At 34.1% G+C, this 22,135-nt stretch overlaps 4 protein-coding genes across 5 annotated transcripts; 1 reads left to right on the top strand and 3 right to left on the bottom strand.

Moving 5' to 3' along the window:
• Positions 1–381: 381 nt before the first annotated feature.
• MS3_00002525 (uncharacterized protein) lies at positions 382–2,269 on the bottom strand. Its single transcript, XM_051210122.1, has one exon. The coding sequence runs from the start codon at positions 1,014–1,016 to the stop codon at positions 657–659; it is 360 nt and encodes a 119-aa protein (XP_051064095.1). The 5' UTR covers positions 1,017–2,269; the 3' UTR covers positions 382–656.
• Positions 2,270–9,688: 7,419 nt separating this feature from the next.
• Positions 9,689–11,314, bottom strand: MS3_00002524 (uncharacterized protein). Of its 2 annotated transcripts, none has more exons than XM_051210121.1 (2): positions 10,950–11,314; positions 9,689–10,013 (listed from the first exon to the last, which is right to left on the bottom strand). In XM_051210121.1, exons 1-2 carry the CDS (start codon positions 10,955–10,957, stop codon positions 9,701–9,703), a joined length of 321 nt encoding a protein of 106 aa, XP_051064093.1. In that variant the 5' UTR covers positions 10,958–11,314; the 3' UTR covers positions 9,689–9,700. The 2 variants fall into 2 exon arrangements, with proteins under 2 accessions (XP_051064093.1, XP_051064094.1); XM_051210120.1 differs by having other exon boundaries at positions 10,954–11,119.
• Positions 11,315–11,644: 330 nt separating this feature from the next.
• On the top strand, positions 11,645–12,589 carry MS3_00002523 (uncharacterized protein). The gene is made up of 2 exons (XM_051210119.1): positions 11,645–12,120; positions 12,225–12,589. Exons 1-2 carry the CDS (start codon positions 12,107–12,109, stop codon positions 12,520–12,522), a joined length of 312 nt encoding a protein of 103 aa, XP_051064092.1. The 5' UTR covers positions 11,645–12,106; the 3' UTR covers positions 12,523–12,589.
• A 6,146-nt stretch (positions 12,590–18,735) lies between these two features.
• MS3_00002521 (uncharacterized protein) lies at positions 18,736–20,358 on the bottom strand. Its single transcript, XM_051210118.1, has one exon. It carries the CDS (start codon positions 19,105–19,107, stop codon positions 18,748–18,750), a length of 360 nt encoding a protein of 119 aa, XP_051064091.1. The 5' UTR covers positions 19,108–20,358; the 3' UTR covers positions 18,736–18,747.
• Between the last annotated feature and the right edge of the window lie 1,777 nt (positions 20,359–22,135).

Below are 22,135 nucleotides of genomic sequence, written 5' to 3'. Positions count from 1 at the left end.
GTGATCAAATTATGTATATCTATATTCCACTTATTAGAAGCTTCGTTTTGATCGACAGATTATTATTATTATTATTATTATTATTATTATTATAACATGATTTTCTGTTCATAAGTTATACTCAGTTTATTGATTTCGGTCTCCCACGTTCACAGTCACTTTCTGGCTTTATTGTGTATAAATGTTATTTCCTACTTATGGTGCTTTGCGGTCTGTCTGAATGATATATGAACCCAGTATGACTGAAATAAATAATTCGCATAGTGGAAGCTGTTGTTGGCATTGTAGACTCAGAGGGACGGGCTAGACGAGCAATGGATTAATAGGACGCTAGGCTGATCAGACCGAACGAACGTCATTGGATTAGTAGAGTACAAGAGCGAATAAGTAGTAATTTCATTTGCGAATAAATTACGTGATAACTAGTGGTGTATAAAGACACAAAACAATAGATATTGAACTGTTATCCGTCATAAATATCAGTCAATATTCATCGTGATTCTGATCAAACTAATTACGTCCATTGATTCAAAACAATTACAAACATCATTTTCAGCTCTCTCTCTCTCTCTCTCTCCTCTCTCATACTAGACTGATATCCGCATTCACCTCAATATTTGACGAACGGAATTAAAACGAAGAGATTGTACTTGTAATTATTTATTGTTGACACTGTTCTTCTGTAGTTCCAACAAACTTTCTATTTCTTCCAGTGAGGAAACTTCGGCTCCATCAGCTGATTGCGTTCCAGATTTAGATATGACTTTATAATCAGAGTGCCAGTTTACTGGGAAAAATTCCCTCCATGGTCGTTTTGGATATTGACAAGAAACAAACACATCCCATTTTGCCGTTAGTTTCTCTACACAGATCAGTATTGACATAGTTGCCGAAAGTTTATACTGATTTATATCGTCAATACATTTACTGGCACTGAGTAGTATGTAAGGTCCTGCGAAATGAGATCGTCTAAACAAAGATGGATAAAATCGTGCAAAAGTAGATATGAAAATCATAAATTAATCATGATGATAATTAATTCAATTTATTTATAGATCTGAAAGTATCACAGTTCTGTGGAATGTATTTGCTCTAGAACTACTCTACACATTATTTATTCATTCAACGGATGCTGCTTAAGTGTAGATCAACTGAACCACAATTTGCGAGTCATCATTTGATCACAGATAAACACATAACTTGTTCTGCTGAAAACCATATGTGTTTACATTACCAACGAGGACAGCGAAGGTGTACAAAATTAACTGATATTCTCACTGATCTTATCTCATTTTATATTCATATTTTCACATATGACGATCGTTGGTAGGAGACAATGGAAGCATCAGATAATTAGGCAAATTACCTACCTATTATCCGAAGATATTCAAAACGAAGCAAACACTCTTTCTATTCGTCATTTAATCGGAATATCTAAAGCAAGTCGACCAACTGAATTTCGTGAATCAACTGATAACATTGATTGGAAAGACGAAATGCATCACCACACACATACACACACACACACAGACTGGTCTACAACGCTTCATCATCACTGAATGAAATTATTTTCGTGTCTCCAGTCAACTAATTCTAATTCTTAATTCTACACAACAAAATGAATGGTGATCTTCAATTTTGTTAGTTTACGGAAATTCACCAAACAGTATGTTGTCTGTATACCAATACAAGATGTACCACATAGAGAACCGGAAATCATCATGACAGTTGGTTGTGATTGTATCATGAATCAAAAACTATAAGCATAACTATTAAATTCTAGTGGTTTTCAAGGAATTCCGTGACATAACTTCATGAGAATAGAATTAACGGATAAGTGGACAAAGCTTCGTAGATCCACATTAACAACATAAACCTCACAACGGATCATATCAAATTGGACAAACCTACTCATATATTAACCAATATGTTTTTCTGAATGGATTCGTATTTCCACTTGTACAAATCGATTTGGTTCTCCAAACAAATGTTGATGAGAGCAGCTCATTACTATCACATATATCAAACCAATCACCAAGTTGATTTGGTTCCATATACAATCGAACACATTGTGAGATTGTATTTCTCCAATTCAGTAGACTTGATGATCTATTCAATGCAGTGGTATTGCTGTTCATCTCAGTTGTTGTAGGAATGCTCACAACTGGATACACAGTTTGATAAGAAATTACTGTGACGAGGAAGAACAGATTGACTGACATTGTTCATCTAATTAGTTATGGACGTGAAATTGGTTTATATTATGCACAACACAGTAGGTCGAGTAGTTGCATTATATATGCTATTTTATATAGGTCATATCATGTTACTGTGAATTAATTTTATCGACATCCAATTAAAGAATACGTGTGATCTAGTTAGATATAGTAGCATAAACTAATACAATGCACTCGCATTTAACCTTATTCTTTAAATCTTATCGAACAATACCCACACGCACAAATTTACATACAGATCGCTTATGAATCATCTTGACCGGAATGACATGACATTAACTTGTTCAGACCTGTTTTTGATTGATCCAATATTATTCTTGCATTGTTCCAACGTGCTATTTATACTTGGATTAATTTTAATTAGGTTATTTATTCTCTGAAGAAGTGACTTACACTAAGTCACGAAAAGTCAGAAAAATCTAAATTTCGACTCATTGAGATATTACAAATATATTATTTATTTAGAAACCCATAATCGTCACGAAACAATCACACGTAAATCCTACACTTCACCTTATTCTTTTGACATGAATGATATAAACAGACCCACAATGGTTGATTTCACTATTTGATCAAGAACAATGCCAAATTGTTTAGTGTTGCTCGTTACGATGATATCTTGCTCCACCGTGTGGTCACTTGAAACGTTGGAAACTACAACCGAGGATCACACAAATTCGAATAGCTCAGAAAGACAAACAAGACTTTTGTACAGTCTCGCACTGCCAGTAAAATGCATGAGACTATATAGCTTCTACAAAAACAGGGATTATTGGATGGATTTATATGACAGTAATCCATAATTGGGTTTAGATAAACCAGTGCAGATGTTCAATGTAAGGTAAATAATTTCAAGTGGTTTGTTTTCCAAACAGTTTTACCAATATTGAAACTTCCATGTAGTCAGTCACATGTGTATTCTTATTACTGTGTACTTGTTTACAGGCAAGTGATGTTTCGTGGTCGATATATACTAGTTCAACCAGATACATGTGTTACAGTCATTCGTCGAGGTGGACTACGATCAGTTGGATCCATAATGAAGTGTTTAACATGGCCTAGAAACAGTGTTCATTCACCTTGTAATATACCACGAGAGTCAACGAGGATGTCTGATGAAAGTGGGGAAAATATTGTTGATGCACTGAATCAGGAGTGGAATTCTGGGGACGAAACACCTAATGAATTTGACCCAGGTTCATCAGAGAAAGACAGTGAAAATGTCGATATTATTACTAAGTGAAATCATTACTTGACACTTGTATTGCTATCATGCTATCACTAATCAACAATTACATTTTAATTAACAATTTCAAGACTTTTAACAATTGTGTAGATTAACGCATTACAAGTTGACACTGAGAGTGACATGATTTCAATGGTATGATTTCTTTTGTTATTTCAGTAAAGTATTATCTAGTTGAAATGAATTGCACGAGGTGAAGTGTTCTGGATGTGCATGAACAAAATGTATGACATAATTGATGGGTGTCAGAGTATGCGACAGTTCGAAACAGTTCATTATCATTATTATCATTATTACTATCATCTATTAGGGGAAAAATGAGTTATTTATTCAGGGTTATAGAGAGATATCTTATCTGTAGAACTTCCATATTTGTTTCTGCAATGCAATCACTAAGAAAGCGATATCGCTACACAATTCGTACACCAATAAATTCATATTTAGATCTCCAAAACAATACCGTTTAGGGAGAGTGGTCGTAGTCGAATGAACACTAGGAGGGAAACAAGCTGAATTGAGAGGATTCTAAGAGATATTCTAAGATGTTTCAGGAAACCTCTAGACAATAAATAAGTGATCGATAATCAAGTTGTTTCACAAATCCAATCGATAAGCCATCGAAATCTGAAGTCAATTAGAATTATTCTATTGATTAAGAAGCGCTAATCACATCGATACTAATCGACTGAGAGAAACGTCAGTGTTGTTAATGAACCTGAGTTGTTGACGAAGACGATATTATATACTGGGTGACATTATCAGTATGATAACAACAGTATACAATCAATGTGCACATCACATCACATTCTTGTATCGATTGAATGATATGTAGATCAATCAAGTTTAGTCCAATGAATTTCGCAAAATAACAAATAGGTGTCATTCCACACCTCACTCATTCACTTCACATGTGATCGGTTACCACAAATTCTCTAAGATCAAATCGGCATACTAAATTCACAACACAGATGAGCATTTTGCATCAGTTCGATCACATTCTTCCTAATTTCAGTTTGTCTAGAGAATCTTCCAATCGTATCTACCATGCTCGAACATGTTTCGTGACAAGAGGACAATAATAACACACTGGCATCAACAACACATCCATTAGTCATGTCAATACATGTGAACATTTCACTGGTCCTTATCAAGTCTCACTCCATGGGATCTCGACTTTGGATCACAGGATTGTGTACATGTTCGATTCCACTGAAAACTGACAGTTGGTCACCGTGCATCAAGCTCTCATTTCATTATCATGATAAGATGATTTGACATACACAAATTAAACAAGTGTTAATCATTCGATTTGAAAATGTTGAAATTCGAAGATGGTGTAGAGTTGAATATTATTGCTTCACAACATTGTGCAATCAAATCTAACTGATTATGTAATGATAATATCTCATGCATAGGGAATGTGATGCATGTGATCGGTTGACACATCGTTTCCTACAAACTAAATATTTTTCACATCACATGATCGATATGCAAATGGCATAAGCAATGCAACTACTCGACCTACTGTGTTGTGCATAATATAAACCGATTTCACTTCCACAACTAATTAGATGAACAATGTCAGTCAATCTGTTCTTCCTCGTCACAGTAATTTCTTATCAAACTGTGTATCCAGTTGTGAGCATTCCTACAACAACTGAGATGAACAGCAATACCACTGCATCGAATAAATCATCAAGTCTACTGAATTGGAGAAATACAATCTCACAATGTGTTCGATTGTATATGGAACCAAATCAACTTGGTGATTGGTTTGATATATGTGATAGTAATGAGCTGCTCTCATCAATATTTGTTTGGAGGACAAAATCGATTAATTAAGCTGGTAGATGGTCATCGAGTTGTGAAAATATAACTTGTCAGTCCACGTCGTTCCGATCAGTAAAATTTCAATTCAGTGTTGCACAATGTTCCAACAGACAGCTGACCGAGAGAGTAGTACAGATTGTTTTGTAAGAACGTGGCATTTATCCATTTCTCTGTTGTAAGTGAACATTCTGTTCTACAGAGGTATTTTTCATAACCTACTATTTCAAATGTCATTGTAAATGACGTGTAGTTTTCATATGAATAATGAATTTGTACAGGTTTTCAATTGATCTACAAAATAGCTTGGTGATCAAACACAAATCTCGAAACATATTTATTGGAACTTGCTCAGTTCATTGTCCCTATTACGACTTGTGAGCACCTCAACACAGTTCAGATACCTGTAAATAGCTGTGACATTGCCTGTATCAGTAAGGACCGTCACACCAGTTTGTATGACTCAGTCCATTACTTAAAGTATCAGCTATCTAAGTACCAGTTTCAAATGAGTAAAATGAATTTGAATTTAATAGACTTGTTATGTTCACACAGTTGTCAGCTGAATAAAGCATTCTGAAGTTTATCTTTAAATTACGTGACATACATTATTAAATAAGCAGTCGAACTTCCCTATTTGTATGTAAGTTCTGAAAACATTTTGGAAACCTTCAGAAAGTGGAATACTGTAGTCAATGTGCTCATTTCAACTATAAACTTTAGTGATCAAATAGCAATACAAACCTGATCGGATCGTCCCTATTCTTCATTCCCACCCTTCTGAATATACGTTGAAATTTAGTGATAGTGCCAAGTCAATCAGGATCAAGAAGGTAGTGCTGAGGTCACGATGGAAATATTGAATTTCAGTGAGTCTAGACAACAGTTGGCGCATTCCAGTCAACCAGAACATATCAAATATCGATGCGTAATTTATTATGTAAAATACAGTAAACTACAAGGTAGTATAACTTTCACTGATTTCTCGTTATTTATTTTATCTTGAATGTAATAGAGAAGTTTATCCGTAAGGCTCCATGTCACTTTGACTTGGATCTTTGTTTGGTCTGTTCAGCAAAACATGTACTACAAAATGCCTTCCAAATATTTGGTCTATACTATTTTGTTGACCACTAGGTAGCTGAATGAAAACTAATCATCATCAGTATTCAAATATTTGTTCTTGAGAGTACCAATACTCTCACACATGTGTCAAAATAATCTCTTCACATTGGTTTATTTTGCTAATGAACATTACATTTAAACATTACTCCAACCACCAATTCATTGAGTACTCTTATAACCGACTAGCATCCACAATGGCACATGAATCAATATCTCACTAATCTAACGCTTCTCAACAAATCTATCACACTTTGTTTATTGAACTAAGTGATGGTGAAGAGGAGAATGATGTTATTAGTTGGATATTTGCATGCTGGCTTTAATGTTGTTTCTTGATCCCCATCGGTCATGCATTACAATCAAATTTGCCTAATATTGCTTACCAGCAACAAAACACACCATTCATGAGAACTACGTCATGCAATGTATTATGTAACTGAGTCAACCACAGAAAATCACTCATACACATTCCAATATTTCATATACACATAACTCACATCATCATGTGCACAAGCACATTTTGGTGTATCATAACGAAATAGTTAGTGGTAATTAGGCATCGATATAGTTGTTGCACGAAATCCATCATTGAAACGACAATCACAGAGAAACATTTACCATCACAGCGTTGACTGACATAGATCATTTCTATTTATTCAGTGTCACCAATTCTCTTTCACTCTAAATATCTGGTTTTCATTTTACATGGGAGAATATTATTCTATGCTAATTCCAAATATTCACATATCAAAATCTCTCTCCTGTTCGCATCCAGTTATTGGAAACATAATTATGGACAGTGATAAGTAATTATAAATCAAAGTCTGAGTGGACATTAATTGAGGTGAAATGTAGACAGTTTGATCACAGTTGTGCTTTGAGATTCTGTGCTCTTCATAGAATAACCCCTGACCTTATGCGAGTTCATTGCACATTGTTCTATAGAAAATTCACTAAGAAAAACAGCTACGCAATGTTTGCTGGTTTTCAATAGTTGTTTATCCACGATCAGTCAGCTAGTCATTTATTGAGTCAGTCAATCAATTTGTAAGTAAAATTATATACAAAATCTGACAATATCTACTATATCTCGGTACTAGAAATTTACTCTATCGAATATAATTGCATTGCATAGTTTAATGGACAAAGTATATACCTATTATATAGTGTGATAGCACAACGGAGTATTGTTCAAATTTAAACGTAATTTAAAATCGACAACTCAATTAGTATGATACTCATATCGCTAATCATTTTCTTCTCTTATCTTGAACAAAATCCTTCGAAGTGTATCCGCTAACTTTGTGCAATATAAGCAATAAACGTTTACCTAAATTAATGTTTGGCTACATGCGATCTTTCATGTGGATATTCAAAGTTCACAAGTCTCACTTTTAAGCTAACCGGTAAATGCTTATTAGTATAAGATGAAAACAATTCAATTCACCATGTAAACTACCTATGCAATCTATTCAACTTGTATACGAGTCAAGTTAAGAATAAGATAAAAGGGATGACATAACTATATTTGACATCAGATAATGTGATCAAATGAAAGGATTGTAATAAGTGAATTATCCATGAAAACTCCTTTCCTAATTCACTAATAAACATTCAAGTGTCCTGAAATTCCTGTTTTCCCTGTCTTATGTCTCATTTTTCAACAGACTAAGAAGCATGTAAGCAGTTAACAGAGTGAATCAGTATCCATCGATTCGAAATAAACAAGCTGTCTACAGTAAATTTCTACAGAGTATTAGGATACTTCAAAGGGAGTAAACAATCAAATGAGATAGGCGATACAACTACAAACAATAAAGTGGTTCGAAACTTCAGAAAAATCGACAATATTTAAGATGAGCAGTTCATTTCAACAAAGAAATCAGAGAGGAAGGCTTCAAATTGATTGATAATCATTTAATCTACTGTACAATACCAAGTAGTATGGTAAGATAAGTGAAATACGTAATCAATAAAAGAGTGTAGTTATTTCTTTTTAATCTGCAATTCAGTCTAGCATATGTGTTCCCTCAAAACCAAATTTGGTTAATGTGTTGAACGTCTATGAGTTCTCACAGTAACCATCAATTATTTGTAGAGTCATTCTCATTGACCAGTGAGTGGAAATCATTCATTATGTACCTATACAAATTCATTATTCATATGATAACTGTACGTTATTTACAATGACATTTCAAATAGTAGGTCATGATAAATAACTCTGGAGAACAGAATGTTCACTTACAACAGAGAATTGGATAAATGCCACGTTCTTACAAAACAATCTGTACTACTCTCTCGGTCAACTCTCTGTTGGAACATTGAACAACACTGCATTGAAATTTTACTGATTGGAACGACGTGGACTGACAAGTTATATTTTCACAACTCGATGATTATCAACCAGCTTAATTAATGTCGGTGAACTAGGAGGTTAAATTGTTTAGAACACCATCATTATCGTATTCTTGACACTTGGTGTTTAACATTCACTTTTCCCAATAACATCTACCACTAACAATATGTTATATCCTAGCGAAGATTAAATTACGAGTAATTCCTGAGACCTATTAATGGACTAATATTATCTATATACTCCTGTGGTATAACTATTCAGTGATCAAATTATGTATATCTATATTCCACTTATTAGAAGCTTCGTTTTGATCGACAGATTATTATTATTATTATTATTATTATTATACATGATTTTCTGTTCATAAGTTATACTCAGTTTATTGATTTCGGTCTCCCACGTTCACAGTCACTTTCTGGCTTTATTGTGTATAAATGTTATTTCCTACTTATGGTGCTTTGCGGTCTGTCTGAATGATATATGAACCCAGTATGACTGAAATAAATAATTCGCATAGTGGAAGCTGTTGTTGGCATTGTAGACTCAGAGGGACGGGCTAGACGAGCAATGGATTAATAGGACGCTAGGCTGATCAGACCGAACGAACGTCATTGGATTAGTAGAGTACAAGAGCGAATAAGTAGTAATTTCATTTGCGAATAAATTACGTGATAACTAGTGGTGTATAAAGACACAAAACAATAGATATTGAACTGTTATCCGTCATAAATATCAGTCAATATTCATCGTGATTCTGATCAAACTAATTACGTCCATTGATTCAAAACAATTACAAACATCATTTTCAGCTCTCTCTCTCTCTCTCTCTCCTCTCTCATACTAGACTGATATCCGCATTCACCTCAATATTTGACGAACGGAATTAAAACGAAGAGATTGTACTTGTAATTATTTATTGTTGACACTGTTCTTCTGTAGTTCCAACAAACTTTCTATTTCTTCCAGTGAGGAAACTTCGGCTCCATCAGCTGATTGCGTTCCAGATTTAGATATGACTTTATAATCAGAGTGCCAGTTTACTGGGAAAAATTCCCTCCATGGTCGTTTTGGATATTGACAAGAAACAAACACATCCCATTTTGCCGTTAGTTTCTCTACACAGATCAGTATTGACATAGTTGCCGAAAGTTTATACTGATTTATATCGTCAATACATTTACTGGCACTGAGTAGTATGTAAGGTCCTGCGAAATGAGATCGTCTAAACAAAGATGGATAAAATCGTGCAAAAGTAGATATGAAAATCATAAATTAATCATGATGATAATTAATTCAATTTATTTATAGATCTGAAAGTATCACAGTTCTGTGGAATGTATTTGCTCTAGAACTACTCTACACATTATTTATTCATTCAACGGATGCTGCTTAAGTGTAGATCAACTGAACCACAATTTGCGAGTCATCATTTGATCACAGATAAACACATAACTTGTTCTGCTGAAAACCATATGTGTTTACATTACCAACGAGGACAGCGAAGGTGTATAAAATTAACTGATATTCTCACTGATCTTATCTCATTTTATATTCATATTTTCATATTTGACGATCGTTGGTAGGAGACAATGGAAGCATCAGATAATTAGGCAAATTACCTACCTATTATCCGAAGATATTCAAAACGAAGCAAACACTCTTTCCATTCGTCATTTAATCGGAATATCTAAAGCAAGTCGACCAACTGAATTTCGTGAATCAACTGATAACATTGATTGGAAAGACGAAATGCATCACCACACACATACACACACACACAGACTGGTCTACAACGCTTCATCATCACTGAATGAAATTATTTTCGTGTCTCCAGTCAACTAATTCTAATTCTTAATTCTACACAACAAAATGAATGGTGATCTTCAATTTTGTTAGTTTACGGAAATTCACCAAACAGTATGTTGTCTTTATACTAATACAAGATGTACCACATAGAGAACCGGAAATCATCATGACAGTTGGTTGTGATTGTATCATGAATTACAAACTATAAGCATAACTATTAAATTCTAGTGGTTTTCAAGGAATTCCGTGACATAACTTCATGAGAATAGAATTAACGGATAAGTGGACAAAGCTTCGTAGATCCACATTAACAACATAAACCTCACAACGGATCATATCAAATTGGACAAACCTACTCATATATTAACCAATATGTTTTTCTGAATGGATTCGTATTTCCACTTGTACAAATCGATTTGGTTCTCCAAACAAATGTTGATGAGAGCAGCTCATTACTATCACATATATCAAACCAATCACCAAGTTGATTTGGTTCCATATACAATCGAACACATTGTGAGATTGTATTTCTCCAATTCAGTAGACTTGATGATTTATTCGATGCAGTGGTATTGCTGTTCATCTCAGTTGTTGTAGGAATGCTCACAACTGGATACACAGTTTGATAAGAAATTACTGTGACGAGGAAGAACAGATTGACTGACATTGTTCATCTAATTAGTTATGGACGTGAAATCGGTTTATATTATGCACAACACAGTAGGTCGAGTAGTTGCATTATATATGCTATTTTATATAGGTCATATCATGTTACTGTGAATTAATTTTATCGACATCCAATTAAAGAATACGTGTGATCTAGTTAGATATAGTAGCATAAACTAATACAATGCACTCGCATTTAACCTTATTCTTTAAATCTTATCGAACAATACCCACACGCACAAATTTACATACAGATCGCTTATGAATCATCTTGACCGGAATGACATGACATTAACTTGTTCAGACCTGTTTTTGATTGATCCAATATTATTCTTGCATTGTTCCAACGTGCTATTTATACTTGGATTAATTTTAATTAGGTTATTTATTCTCTGAAGAAGTGACTTACACTAAGTCACGAAAAGTCAGAAAAATCTAAATTTCGACTCATTGAGATATTACAAATATATTATTTATTTAGAAACCCATAATCGTCACGAAACAATCACACGTAAATCCTACACTTCACCTTATTCTTTTGACATGAATGATATAAACAGACCCACAATGGTTGATTTCACTATTTGATCAAGAACAATGCCAAATTGTTTAGTGTTGCTCGTTACGATGATATCTTGCTCCACCGTGTGGTCACTTGAAACGTTGGAAACTACAACCGAGGATCACACAAATTCGAATAGCTCAGAAAGACAAACAAGACTTTTGTACAGTCTCGCACTGCCAGTAAAATGCATGAGACTATATAGCTTCTACAAAAACAGGGATTATTGGATGGATTTATATGACAGTAATCCATAATTGGGTTTAGATAAACCAGTGCAGATGTTCAATGTAAGGTAAATAATTTCAAGTGGTTTGTTTTCCAAACAGTTTTACCAATATTGAAACTTCCATGTAGTCAGTCACATGTGTATTCTTATTACTGTGTACTTGTTTACAGGCAAGTGATGTTTCGTGGTCGATATATACTAGTTCAACCAGATACATGTGTTACAGTCATTCGTCGAGGTGGACTACGATCAGTTGGATCCATAATGAAGTGTTTAACATGGCCTAGAAACAGTGTTCATTCACCTTGTAATATACCACGAGAGTCAACGAGGATGTCTGATGAAAGTGGGGAAAATATTGTTGATGCACTGAATCAGGAGTGGAATTCTGGGGACGAAACACCTAATGAATTTGACCCAGGTTCATCAGAGAAAGACAGTGAAAATGTCGATATTATTACTAAGTGAAATCATTACTTGACACTTGTATTGCTATCATGCTATCACTAATCAACAATTACATTTTAATTAACAATTTCAAGACTTTTAACAATTGTGTAGATTAACGCATTACAAGTTGACACTGAGAGTGACATGATTTCAATGGTATGATTTCTTTTGTTATTTCAGTAAAGTATTATCTAGTTGAAATGAATTGCACGAGGTGAAGTGTTCTGGATGTGCATGAACAAAATGCATGACATAATTGATGGGTGTCAGAGTATGCGACAGTTCGAAACAGTTCATTATCATTATTATCATTATTACTATCATCTATTAGGGGAAAAATGAGTTATTTATTCAGGGTTATAGAGAGATATCTTATCTGTAGAACTTCCATATTTGTTTCAGCAATGCAATCACCAAGTAAGCGATATCGCTACACAATTCGTACACCAATAAATTCATATTTAGATCTCCAAAACAATACCGTTTAGGGAGAGTGGTCGTAGTCGAATGAACACTAGGAGGGAAAAAGCTGAATTGAGAGGATTCTAAGAGATATTCTAAGATGTTTCAGGAAACCTCTAGACAATAAATAAGTGATCGATAATCAAGTTGTTTCACAAATCCAATCGATAAGCCATCGAAATCTGAAGTCAATTAGAATTATTCTATTGATTAAGAAGCGCTAATCACATCGATACTAATCGACTGAGAGAAACGTCAGTGTTGTTAATGAACCTGAGTTGTTGACGAAGACGATATTATATACTGGGTGACATTATCAGTATGATAACAACAGTATACAATCAATGTGCACATCACATCACATTCTTGTATCGATTGAATGATATGTAGATCAATCAAGTTTAATCCAATGAATTTCGCAAAATAACAAATAGGTGTCATTCCACACCTCACTCATTCACTTCACATGTGATCGGTTACCACAAATTCTCTAAGATCAAATCGGCATACTAAATTCACAACACAGATGAGCATTTTGCATCAGTTCGATCACATTCTTCCTAATTTCAGTTTGTCTAGAGAATCTTCCAATCGTATCTACCATGCTCGAACATGTTTCGTGACAAGAGGACAATAATAACACACTGGCATCAACAACACATCCATTAGTCATGTCAATACATGTGAACATTTCACTGGTCCTTATCAAGTCTCACTCCATGGGATCTCGACTTTGGATCACAGGATTGTGTACATGTTCGATTCCACTGAAAACTGACAGTTGGTCACCGTGCATCAAGCTCTCATTTCATTATCATGATAAGATGATTTGACATACACAAATTAAACAAGTGTTAATCATTCGATTTGAAAATGTTGAAATTCGAAGATGGTGTAGAGTTGAATATTATTGCTTCACAACATTGTGCAATCAAATCTAACTGATTATGTAATGATAATATCTCATGCATAGGGAATGTGATGCATGTGATCGGTTGACACATCGTTTCCTACAAACTAAATATTTTTCACATCACATGATCGATATGCAAATGGCATAAGCAATGCAACTACTCGACCTACTGTGTTGTGCATAATATAAACCGATTTCACTTCCACAACTAATTAGATGAACAATGTCAGTCAATCTGTTCTTCCTCGTCACAGTAATTTCTTATCAAACTGTGTATCCAGTTGTGAGCATTCCTACAACAACTGAGATGAACAGCAATACCACTGCATCGAATAAATCATCAAGTCTACTGAATTGGAGAAATACAATCTCACAATGTGTTCGATTGTATATGGAACCAAATCAACTTGGTGATTGGTTTGATATATGTGATAGTAATGAGCTGCTCTCATCAATATTTGTTTGGAGGACAAAATCGATTAATTAAGCTGGTAGATGGTCATCGAGTTGTGAAAATATAACTTGTCAGTCCACGTCGTTCCGATCAGTAAAATTTCAATTCAGTGTTGCACAATGTTCCAACAGACAGCTGACCGAGAGAGTAGTACAGATTGTTTTGTAAGAACGTGGCATTTATCCATTTCTCTGTTGTAAGTGAACATTCTGTTCTACAGAGGTATTTTTCATAACCTACTATTTCAAATGTCATTGTAAATGACGTGTAGTTTTCATATGAATAATGAATTTGTACAGGTTTTCAATTGATCTACAAAATAGCTTGGTGATCAAACACAAATCTCGAAACATATTTATTGGAACTTGCTCAGTTCATTGTCCCTATTACGACTTGTGAGCACCTCAACACAGTTCAGATACCTGTAAATAGCTGTGACATTGCCTGTATCAGTAGGCACCTTCACATCAGTTTGTATGACTCAGTCCATTACTTAAAGTATCAGCTATCTAAGTACCAGTTTCAAATGAGTAAAATGAATTTGAATTTAATAGACTTGTTATGTTCACACAGTTGTCAGCTGAATAAAGCATTCTGAAGTTTATCTTTAAATTACGTGACATACATTATTAAATAAGCAGTCGAACTTCCCTATTTGTATGTAAGTTCTGAAAACATTTTGGAAACCTTCAGAAAGTGGAATACTGTAGTCAATGTGCTCATTTCAACTATAAACTTTAGTGATCAAATAGCAATACAAACCTGATCGGATCGTCCCTATTCTTCATTCCCACCCTTCTGAATATACGTTGAAATTTAGTGATAGTGCCAAGTCAATCAGGATCAAGAAGGTAGTGCTGAGGTCACGATGGAAATATTGAATTTCAGTGAGTCTAGACAACAGTTGGCGCATTCCAGTCAACCAGAACATATCAAATATCGATGCGTAATTTATTATGTAAAATACAGTAAACTACAAGGTAGTATAACTTTCACTGATTTCTCGTTATTTATTTTATCTTGAATGTAATAGAGAAGTTTATCCGTAAGGCTCCATGTCACTTTGACTTGGATCTTTGTTTGGTCTGTTCAGCAAAACATGTACTACAAAATGCCTTCCAAATATTTGGTCTATACTATTTTGTTGACCACTAGGTAGCTGAATGAAAACTAATCATCATCAGTATTCAAATATTTGTTCTTGAGAGTACCAATACTCTCACACATGTGTCAAAATAATCTCTTCACATTGGTTTATTTTGCTAATGAACATTACATTTAAACATTACTCCAACCACCAATTCATTGAGTACTCTTATAACCGACTAGCATCCACAATGGCACATGAATCAATATCTCACTAATCTAACGCTTCTCAACAAATCTATCACACTTTGTTTATTGAACTAAGTGATGGTGAAGAGGAGAATGATGTTATTAGTTGGATATTTGCATGCTGGCTTTAATGTTGTTTCTTGATCCCCATCGGTCATGCATTACAATCAAATTTGCCTAATATTGCTTACCAGCAACAAAACACACCATTCATGAGAACTACGTCATGCAATGTATTATGTAACTGAGTCAACCACAGAAAATCACTCATACACATTCCAATATTTCATATACACATAACTCACATCATCATGTGCACAAGCACATTTTGGTGTATCATAACGAAATAGTTAGTGGTAATTAGGCATCGATATAGTTGTTGCACGAAATCCATCATTGAAACGACAATCACAGAGAAACATTTACCATCACAGCGTTGACTGACATAGATCATTTCTATTTATTCAGTGTCACCAATTCTCTTTCACTCTAAATATCTGGTTTTCATTTTACATGGGAGAATATTATTCTATGCTAATTCCAAATATTCACATATCAAAATCTCTCTCCTGTTCGCATCCAGTTATTGGAAACATAATTATGGACAGTGATAAGTAATTATAAATCAAAGTCTGAGTGGACATTAATTGAGGTGAAATGTAGACAGTTTGATCACAGTTGTGCTTTGAGATTCTGTGCTCTTCATAGAATAACCCCTGACCTTATGCGAGTTCATTGCACATTGTTCTATAGAAAATTCACTAAGAAAAACAGCTACGCAATGTTTGCTGGTTTTCAATAGTTGTTTATCCACGATCAGTCAGCTAGTCATTTATTGAGTCAGTCAATCAATTTGTAAGTAAAATTATATACAAAATCTGACAATATCTACTATATCTCGGTACTAGAAATTTACTCTATCGAATATAATTGCATTGCATAGTTTAATGGACAAAGTATATACCTATTATATAGTGTGATAGCACAACGGAGTATTGTTCAAATTTAAACGTAATTTAAAATCGACAACTCAATTAGTATGATACTCATATCGCTAATCATTTTCTTCTCTTATCTTGAACAAAATCCTTCGAAGTGTATCCGCTAACTTTGTGCAATATAAGCAATAAACGTTTACCTAAATTAATGTTTGGCTACATGCGATCTTTCATGTGGATATTCAAAGTTCACAAGTCTCACTTTTAAGCTAACCGGTAAATGCTTATTAGTATAAGATGAAAACAATTCAATTCACCATGTAAACTACCTATGCAATCTATTCAACTTGTATACGAGTCAAGTTAAGAATAAGATAAAAGGGATGACATAACTATATTTGACATCAGATAATGTGATCAAATGAAAGGATTGTAATAAGTGAATTATCCATGAAAACTCCTTTCCTAATTCACTAATAAACATTCAAGTGTCCTGAAATTCCTGTTTTCCCTGTCTTATGTCTCATTTTTCAACAGACTAAGAAGCATGTAAGCAGTTAACAGAGTGAATCAGTATCCATCGATTCGAAATAAACAAGCTGTCTACAGTAAATTTCTACAGAGTATTAGGATACTTCAAAGGGAGTAAACAATCAAATGAGATAGGCGATACAACTACAAACAATAAAGTGGTTCGAAACTTCAGAAAAATCGACAATATTTAAGATGAGCAGTTCATTTCAACAAAGAAATCAGAGAGGAAGGCTTCAAATTGATTGATAATCATTTAATCTACTGTACAATACCAAGTAGTATGGTAAGATAAGTGAAATACCTAATCAATAAAAGAGTGTAGTTATTTCTTTTTAATCTGCAATTCAGTCTAGCATATGTGTTCCCTCAAAACCAAATTTGGTTAATGTGTTGAACGTCTATGAGTTCTCACAGTAACCATCAATTATTTGTAGAGTCATTCTCATTGACCAGTGAGTGGAAATCATTCATTATGTACCTATACAAATTCATTATTCATATGATAACTGTACGTTATTTACAATGACATTTCAAATAGTAGGTCATGATAAATAACTCTGGAGAACAGAATGTTCACTTACAACAGAGAATTGGATAAATGCCACGTTCTTACAAAACAATCTGTACTACTCTCTCGGTCAACTCTCTGTTGGAACATTGAACAACACTGCATTGAAATTTTACTGATTGGAACGACGTGGACTGACAAGTTATATTTTCACAACTCGATGATTATCAACCAGCTTAATTAATGTCGGTGAACTAGGAGGTTAAATTGTTTAGAACACCATCATTATCGTATTCTTGACACTTGGTGTTTAACATTCACTTTTCCCAATAACATCTACCACTAACAATATGTTATATCCTAGCGAAGATTAAATTACGAGTAATTCCTGAGACCTATTAATGGACTAATATTATCTATATACTCCTGTGGTATAACTATTCAGTGATCAAATTATGTATATCTATATTCCACTTATTAGAAGCTTCGTTTTGATCGACAGATTATTATTATTATTATTATTATTATTATTATATACATGATTTTCTGTTCATAAGTTATACTCAGTTTATTGATTTCGGTCTCCCACGTTCACAGTCACTTTCTGGCTTTATTGTGTATAAATGTTATTTCCTACTTATGGTGCTTTGCGGTCTGTCTGAATGATATATGAACCCAGTATGACTGAAATAAATAATTCGCATAGTGGAAGCTGTTGTTGGCATTGTAGACTCAGAGGGACGGGCTAGACGAGCAATGGATTAATAGGACGCTAGGCTGATCAGACCGAACGAACGTCATTGGATTAGTAGAGTACAAGAGCGAATAAGTAGTAATTTCATTTGCGAATAAATTATGTGATAACTAGTGGTGTATAAAGACACAAAACAATAGATATTGAACTGTTATCCGTCATAAATATCAGTCAATATTCATCGTGATTCTGATCAAACTAATTACGTCCATTGATTCAAAACAATTACAAACATCATTTTCAGCTCTCTCTCTCTCTCTCTCTCCCTCTCTCATACTAGACTGATATCCGCATTCACCTCAATATTTGACGAACGGAATTAAAACGAAGAGATTGTACTTGTAATTATTTATTGTTGACACTGTTCTTCTGTAGTTCCAACAAACTTTCTATTTCTTCCAGTGAGGAAACTTCGGCTCCATCAGCTGATTGCGTTCCAGATTTAGATATGACTTTATAATCAGAGTGCCAGTTTACTGGGAAAAATTCCCTCCATGGTCGTTTTGGATATTGACAAGAAACAAACACATCCCATTTTGCCGTTAGTTTCTCTACACAGATCAGTATTGACATAGTTGCCGAAAGTTTATACTGATTTATATCGTCAATACATTTACTGGCACTGAGTAGTATGTAAGGTCCTGCGAAATGAGATCGTCTAAACAAAGATGGATAAAATCGTGCAAAAGTAGATATGAAAATCATAAATTAATCATGATGATAATTAATTCAATTTATTTATAGATCTGAAAGTATCACAGTTCTGTGGAATGTATTTGCTCTAGAACTACTCTACACATTATTTATTCATTCAACGGATGCTGCTTAAGTGTAGATCAACTGAACCACAATTTGCGAGTCATCATTTGATCACAGATAAACACATAACTTGTTCTGCTGAAAACCATATGTGTTTACATTACCAACGAGGACAGCGAAGGTGTATAAAATTAACTGATATTCTCACTGATCTTATCTCATTTTATATTCATATTTTCACATATGACGATCGTTGGTAGGAGACAATGGAAGCATCAGATAATTAGGCAAATTACCTACCTATTATCCGAAGATATTCAAAACGAAGCAAACACTCTTTCCATTCGTCATTTAATCGGAATATCTAAAGCAAGTCGACCAACTGAATTTCGTGAATCAACTGATAACATTGATTGGAAAGACGAAATGCATCACCACACACATACACACACACACAGACTGGTCTACAACGCTTCATCATCACTGAATGAAATTATTTTCGTGTCTCCAGTCAACTAATTCTAATTCTTAATTCTACACAACAAAATGAATGGTGATCTTCAATTTTGTTAGTTTACGGAAATTCACCAAACAGTATGTTGTCTTTATACTAATACAAGATGTACCACATAGAGAACCGGAAATCATCATGACAGTTGGTTGTGATTGTATCATGAATTACAAACTATAAGCATAACTATTAAATTCTAGTGGTTTTCAAGGAATTCCGTGACATAACTTCATGAGAATAGAATTAACGGATAAGTGGACAAAGCTTCGTAGATCCACATTAACAACATAAACCTCACAACGGATCATATCAAATTGGACAAACCTACTCATATATTAACCAATATGTTTTTCTGAATGGATTCGTATTTCCACTTGTACAAATCGATTTGGTTCTCCAAACAAATGTTGATGAGAGCAGCTCATTACTATCACATATATCAAACCAATCACCAAGTTGATTTGGTTCCATATACAATCGAACACATTGTGAGATTGTATTTCTCCAATTCAGTAGACTTGATGATTTATTCGATGCAGTGGTATTGCTGTTCATCTCAGTTGTTGTAGGAATGCTCACAACTGGATACACAGTTTGATAAGAAATTACTGTGACGAGGAAGAACAGATTGACTGACATTGTTCATCTAATTAGTTATGGACGTGAAATCGGTTTATATTATGCACAACACAGTAGGTCGAGTAGTTGCATTATATATGCTATTTTATATAGGTCATATCATGTTACTGTGAATTAATTTTATCGACATCCAATTAAAGAATACGTGTGATCTAGTTAGATATAGTAGCATAAACTAATACAATGCACTCGCATTTAACCTTATTCTTTAAATCTTATCGAACAATACCCACACGCACAAATTTACATACAGATCGCTTATGAATCATCTTGACCGGAATGACATGACATTAACTTGTTCAGACCTGTTTTTGATTGATCCAATATTATTCTTGCATTGTTCCAACGTGCTATTTATACTTGGATTAATTTTAATTAGGTTATTTATTCTCTGAAGAAGTGACTTACACTAAGTCACGAAAAGTCAGAAAAATCTAAATTTCGACTCATTGAGATATTACAAATATATTATTTATTTAGAAACCCATAATCGTCACGAAACAATCACACGTAAATCCTACACTTCACCTTATTCTTTTGACATGAATGATATAAACAGACCCACAATGGTTGATTTCACTATTTGATCAAGAACAATGCCAAATTGTTTAGTGTTGCTCGTTACGATGATATCTTGCTCCACCGTGTGGTCACTTGAAACGTTGGAAACTACAACCGAGGATCACACAAATTCGAATAGCTCAGAAAGACAAACAAGACTTTTGTACAGTCTCGCACTGCCAGTAAAATGCATGAGACTATATAGCTTCTACAAAAACAGGGATTATTGGATGGATTTATATGACAGTAATCCATAATTGGGTTTAGATAAACCAGTGCAGATGTTCAATGTAAGGTAAATAATTTCAAGTGGTTTGTTTTCCAAACAGTTTTACCAATATTGAAACTTCCATGTAGTCAGTCACATGTGTATTCTTATTACTGTGTACTTGTTTACAGGCAAGTGATGTTTCGTGGTCGATATATACTAGTTCAACCAGATACATGTGTTACAGTCATTCGTCGAGGTGGACTACGATCAGTTGGATCCATAATGAAGTGTTTAACATGGCCTAGAAACAGTGTTCATTCACCTTGTAATATACCACGAGAGTCAACGAGGATGTCTGATGAAAGTGGGGAAAATATTGTTGATGCACTGAATCAGGAGTGGAATTCTGGGGACGAAACACCTAATGAATTTGACCCAGGTTCATCAGAGAAAGACAGTGAAAATGTCGATATTATTACTAAGTGAAATCATTACTTGACACTTGTATTGCTATCATGCTATCACTAATCAACAATTACATTTTAATTAACAATTTCAAGACTTTTAACAATTGTGTAGATTAACGCATTACAAGTTGACACTGAGAGTGACATGATTTCAATGGTATGATTTCTTTTGTTATTTCAGTAAAGTATTATCTAGTTGAAATGAATTGCACGAGGTGAAGTGTTCTGGATGTGCATGAACAAAATGTATGACATAATTGATGGGTGTCAGAGTATGCGACAGTTCGAAACAGTTCATTATCATTATTATCATTATTACTATCATCTATTAGGGGAAAAATGAGTTATTTATTCAGGGTTATAGAGAGATATCTTATCTGTAGAACTTCCATATTTGTTTCAGCAATGCAATCACCAAGTAAGCGATATCACTACACAATTCGTACACCAATAAATTCATATTTAGATCTCCAAAACAATACCGTTTAGGGAGAGTGGTCGTAGTCGAATGAACACTAGGAGGGAAAAAGCTGAATTGAGAGGATTCTAAGAGATATTCTAAGATGTTTCAGGAAACCTCTAGAC

This window comes from Schistosoma haematobium (genome assembly GCF_000699445.3).
Source record: "Schistosoma haematobium chromosome Unknown HiC_scaffold_194, whole genome shotgun sequence".
In the NCBI taxonomy this organism is placed as follows: domain Eukaryota; kingdom Metazoa; phylum Platyhelminthes; class Trematoda; order Strigeidida; family Schistosomatidae; genus Schistosoma; species Schistosoma haematobium.
The sequence above is the reverse complement of the archived record's forward strand: the minus strand, read 5'-3'. Positions and strand labels throughout refer to the sequence as shown.

What these genes read in the sequence shown, in the direction of transcription:
- MS3_00002521 (XM_051210118.1), bottom strand. Translation starts at nt 19,107, where the DNA reads ATGATTTTCATATCTACTTTTGCACGATTTTATCCATCTTTGTTTAGA.
- MS3_00002524 (XM_051210120.1), bottom strand. Translation starts at nt 11,096, where the DNA reads ATGGAACCAAATCAACTTGGTGATTGGTTTGATATATGTGATAGTAAT. An exon ending in ACATATTGGTTAATATATGA is followed by an intron (nt 10,014 to 10,953) that starts GTAGGTTTGTCC and finishes ATCTTTGTTTAG; the next exon opens with ACGATCTCATTTCGCAGGAC.
- MS3_00002525 (XM_051210122.1), bottom strand. Translation starts at nt 1,016, where the DNA reads ATGATTTTCATATCTACTTTTGCACGATTTTATCCATCTTTGTTTAGA.